The 4,328-nt window shown below is 39.7% G+C and overlaps 2 protein-coding genes and 1 non-coding gene across 3 annotated transcripts; 1 reads left to right on the top strand and 2 right to left on the bottom strand.

Moving 5' to 3' along the window:
- Nucleotides 1–417: 417 nt before the first annotated feature.
- Nucleotides 418–2,284, bottom strand: LOC121994823 (probable NOT transcription complex subunit VIP2). The gene is made up of 4 exons (XM_042548735.1): nucleotides 2,152–2,284; nucleotides 961–1,066; nucleotides 693–871; nucleotides 418–597 (listed from the first exon to the last, which is right to left on the bottom strand). Exons 1-4 carry the CDS (start codon nucleotides 2,167–2,169, stop codon nucleotides 418–420), a joined length of 483 nt encoding a protein of 160 aa, XP_042404669.1. The 5' UTR covers nucleotides 2,170–2,284.
- LOC121999005 lies at nucleotides 961–1,038 on the top strand. Its single transcript, XR_006116776.1, has one exon. It is a non-coding gene; the product is annotated as a small nucleolar RNA snoR35 (small nucleolar RNA).
- A 1,088-nt stretch (nucleotides 2,285–3,372) lies between the features above and the next one.
- On the bottom strand, nucleotides 3,373–4,054 carry LOC121994822 (ribosomal RNA small subunit methyltransferase H-like). The gene is made up of 4 exons (XM_042548734.1): nucleotides 3,965–4,054; nucleotides 3,616–3,861; nucleotides 3,460–3,528; nucleotides 3,373–3,414 (listed from the first exon to the last, which is right to left on the bottom strand). Exons 1-4 carry the CDS (start codon nucleotides 4,052–4,054, stop codon nucleotides 3,373–3,375), a joined length of 447 nt encoding a protein of 148 aa, XP_042404668.1.
- Between the last annotated feature and the right edge of the window lie 274 nt (nucleotides 4,055–4,328).

The following is a 4,328-nucleotide window of genomic DNA, read 5'->3' as shown; positions in this document are numbered from 1 at the left end:
CGCCCTCGGTAGTTACCGAAAAGGAGTGTTTCATAGTGGAGGGTGTGTGTGTTGGTGTGGATCCTTGGATTAGTCACCTCTTGTGAGGTGGATACCAAGTAAACCAACCGTGTTAGCGTTGTGTGATTGTTCTTTGTATTTCCGCTGCACATCTTTGAAGGAACAAGCAACGCCGAGCACCGAGTGAACGCGACGAGCTATTCACCCCCCCCCCCCCTCTAGCTACTTTTGGTCCTAACAATAGATAGTACACAAATATGTTTCTTACTGGTGCCAACGTTATCCTTCTTGCTCTGTGCATAGTAGCTAAGTTTACCCGTGAAGCTAAACCGGGCACAGATAATCCTCCAGAACTGATGCTTCTTCCCATGTTACCACTGCCAACAATGTTGCCTACAAAGCTTGTAAGTCTTGGCCCTACATTAACCAATACTGGAGAAACTCCCAAACCAGGAACATAAATACGATTCCAGAAGCTGAACTTGAGGAAATACCAGTTATTGACCCAGTGACTCCATTAATATTACTACTACTAAAAGCATGATTTCCAACAACATTAATACCCCCTCTATTTGTGACACCAGAGCCATGAGGCATCTGCATGAAAAAAAAATCCAGAATCAATACTATAAAACACATTCAAAGGACCATATGATGCAGTGAAGTAATGTGGAAATAAACTCATGCCAGACCTGAGATAATGCAACCAAAAGATTGTTTGATGAGAACCGTCCACTAGGAATGCTTCCTCCTGGTTGCTGAATACCACCTGATGGTACAACACCCATTGCGGCCTCTCTGGATGCAAGCGAACCAGGCACATTTGGTAGGTTGAAGCTTCCATGAATATTATGCAATCCTTGAAGACCACCTATTTTTTTACAAACCATAATCAAAATTCCACATACAAGCAAAATTTCACATGAATATGTTAATAAAGTTTATGTAGGAATGTCTAACCAGAAGGATGGAACCCAGGCACTGCCGCAGACTGGCCAGAAAACAATGTGGTATAGGGTCGGCCTGATGAGTCCGCAAGATTAGATGTTGAACCATTAAGAGTTGACTGTACCAAGAGACCCAGTAATTTGATCAGCAAAAGCAAGACTAGTAAAAGCACAGGGCATGGGCTAGGTGCTAACAAACTTGGTATGCTAACCAACAAGAAAGAAACAACCGCGTCAAGTTAGTATTTACATAAACTGTATTGAACATCTGCACCAAACAACAAAAGCTATTCATCTCTAACAATTGAAACTCAGCTAAGAATAAGGGATTATATTATTAATACCAAGAGTAAAATTACATCAGATACAAATCCCACACATAAAATAACAGACAGGCAATTTGGGATGAATATTGAAGTCTATAACTATTTATTCTACTTCTCTCCATCAAGCTAGAACATAATGGAGCATAGACATTGATGGTGCTTAGTTTGTCAAGTTGTACTCAATAAAGATTTGATTATCAATTTAGTAACCTTGTGATTTCTTAAACCATGCTCTAAAAATTTGTTTGACAGCATAGATAACTTTCTTAAATTGGAACATACCCTAGTGATTTCTCTGTATACACCCTAGTACGATGTTTATGAAATCTATCTGGTAATCATGAATAATACCAAGGAGAATCCAGTGATCATGAAAAATAGTTTTAAGTAAAATAAATTAATTCCATCAACGAGAGAAAATATCCCAAATAATCCTCACAAAATGTCTAGATGAAGCCTTTTGCAACTAAGTGTATTTTCTACTGATCAATGTTGTCAACCACAACTATATTTAACAATAAAAACTATAGTTGTTAAATCATACAATTAAAAATTCTCGGGGGCACTACTCAGTTCATAGGCACAAGATCCAGTTCTGTTAACAAGAGTATTACATGTCAACTGAAAATGAGATGCAATTAAAAAAAATATCAAGTAGTATTTCATCAACTTGAAAATATTAGCAGTTATCTCATAAAATTGATTGGTCTAAAAGGAAAACTATGATTTTGTCTCACAAATTTTCCATAGAAAATATATGGAAAGGAGAGAATTAGAAAAACCTGAACATCGAGCATACAGGTTATACAGTCCTATGTCATGCGAATGAGACTAGAAAATGCAATTAATAAACTGAAAATCAAAAAAGCAAGAGTTACATTTAGAAGCCAAGACATTATAACTTTGCCACGTGCTCAAGAAAGACTCAATTCCAGATGCAGTGATCCTTCATTATGCCAGCCAATAAATAAAAACTCTCCGCACGTCCGATTGACAGTTCTGACTATACCCCGAGCTCAAAAAATAAAGCGCACTTTAGATATTAAGTTAGCAAATCATATGAAGTGGCTACACTGGTAGCAGCTAGAAGAATAAATGATGCTAGTCATACTATAAATACTGAAGACTTGTTTAAAGTACTACTAAAAAATTTCTTAGAAATAAAGATTATAATGCAATGTTTTTATCTTCAAAGGAGAAACTGTAACCATAAGATGTAAGTGATTGGCTTCATAGCCCAATTACAACCTAACCAAAAGTGATTCCTTCTTCCTTTTTTTTCCCCCACGAAGAATAAATTAAGCGAGTCAGAAAGACAAGATTTTATCTGGAAACATTCCCAAAGTAAAGCAGGCATGCATTTGTATTAATTTAAGATGGCAATCTAGCAAGCCCAAAGACAACTAACAAATAAAGGTTTTATCCTATACTCATGCATTATCACACTCCATGAGTCTAACCTCTGTCCTTTATACTCATGAAGCCAACATCACTAATGAACAAGATATCAAATATAAAAATGTCTCTAAAACTTCCAGCATACCAAGATAAAACCCTGACGAAGGCTAAGGTAGTCAACCCGTACGACCGACTTTCCAAACTTACGAAAGAAACAAGTCTGCATAATGTGATGTGACGATATTAATAAAGGAAACAAGTAAGATACATTCCTAGGCTCTATAAGATCATTTAGGCAAAGAGCATTTACACCTATCATCCATAAACTGGAGTTAGGTGTTACCTTTGATAAGGAGTCTTATGTTGCTAGAGATTCTTGTATGCTTTTCCTAGTGTATTAAAAGTTCATACAAAATTTTGGATTTAAGGAACTTACCACCCAAATGACAAAGCTATTTCTGCTCCAAGAATTTGACGAGTGGAACTTCATAAAGCTTGACTACCTTCTCATTGTCAATGCCTGCATCAACACTCTTATTAAATGTTTCATTTGTTTGACAGAGCACTAGAAGAAAGATACTTTCTTTGGAGAACAAAATGGCTTAAACTAGAGATGATTAATCACCTTTAATCGCTGATTTAGTTTTCCTATAGGCAAGTAGTAATTAGGCAAGCAACCTACTGAATAAATCACATTCATTCTACTTTACTGCAGGGGTGAAAAACTCACACTGCCTTATATCCTAATTCAATAATCAAAGTAAAATAGTTCATCTAAGAACTCTAACCTGAGGATTCATGTGCATATCCAAAGGTCCATCACCTTGCACACTAAATCTCCTTGTAGAGTCATCCACCTGTTAAATAGCTTACCAACTTATTAGATTCAAAGTAAGTTCTTTTCGGCAATTCATCAAACATGAGAAGTGCGACTGAACAATAACCTGCATGGATGAGATTCCAAGGTCCATCAAGATGTCGTTCACCCCAAAGTCAAGCAGGTTCTCATCAACGCCGCCAAGCACCGACTTGATGTACTTAAAGTTTCTGACATGAGTGTAAGCTTTCAACTTGCTGCCGCGCGAATCCATGGCCAAGAGCTTCTCTATCCGAGTCCGGGCCTGGTCATGGATTGAAGAATCCATATCCATTCCCACGAACAACTCCAACTCCGGATGGGCATCTACGATCTGCAGCAAAGAATGGCGTGAAGCGAATCAAGGATGATGGGAGTGCTAAGGAAAAAGGTCAGAACTTGAGCGAAGAGCTTGGGAGGGAGAAGGACGAACGGACAGCGGCAGAGTGGCCAGCGGCGTCGAGGGTACAGTTAACGAAGGAGCGGAGGCGGAGGGAATGGAATGCGTCGAGCACCTCGCCGAGCATGACGGGGACGTGTTCCCGGACGGGGTCTGCGTAGCGACAGTAGAGGGCGCGGTCGAACTTCGCCCCGGAGCGCGATTAGCAGCAAGAGAGATTAGCATGATGCGATTAGCAACAAGAGAAATGGGGCGGCCATCCTTTTGTCTGTCATAGTGAAGGGAAGGAGGAGCGAGCGACCTCGGATGGGGATCTGAGAGATGAGATCCCCATCTCTCAAATCAGCGGCGGGCTCCTCGTGGATGCGTGTGGCTTCCTGGTGGGAGCGGCCGGGAAGTGA

Source organism: Zingiber officinale, chromosome 6A, assembly GCF_018446385.1.
Source record: "Zingiber officinale cultivar Zhangliang chromosome 6A, Zo_v1.1, whole genome shotgun sequence".
Classification (NCBI taxonomy): Eukaryota; Viridiplantae; Streptophyta; class Magnoliopsida; order Zingiberales; family Zingiberaceae; genus Zingiber; species Zingiber officinale.
Note: the sequence above shows the minus strand (reverse complement) of the source record. Positions and strands in the feature narration are given on the sequence as shown.

Excerpts from the sequence above, each read along its gene's own strand:
- LOC121994823 (XM_042548735.1), bottom strand. Across the intron at positions 872-960 it reads GCCTGGGTTCCATCCTTCTG|GTGGTCTTCAAGGATTGCAT; the intron begins GTTAGACATTCC and ends GTAAAAAAATAG. Across the intron at positions 598-692 it reads TTTTGGTTGCATTATCTCAG|ATGCCTCATGGCTCTGGTGT; the intron begins GTCTGGCATGAG and ends TTTTTCATGCAG.
- LOC121994822 (XM_042548734.1), bottom strand. The coding sequence starts at position 4,054 with ATGCTCGGCGAGGTGCTCGACGCATTCCATTCCCTCCGCCTCCGCTCC. Across the intron at positions 3,862-3,964 it reads CCGCTGGCCACTCTGCCGCT|ATCGTAGATGCCCATCCGGA; the intron begins GTCCGTTCGTCC and ends TCTTTGCTGCAG. Across the intron at positions 3,415-3,459 it reads ATATGCACATGAATCCTCAG|GATATAAGGCAGTGTGAGTT; the intron begins GTTAGAGTTCTT and ends TTATTGAATTAG.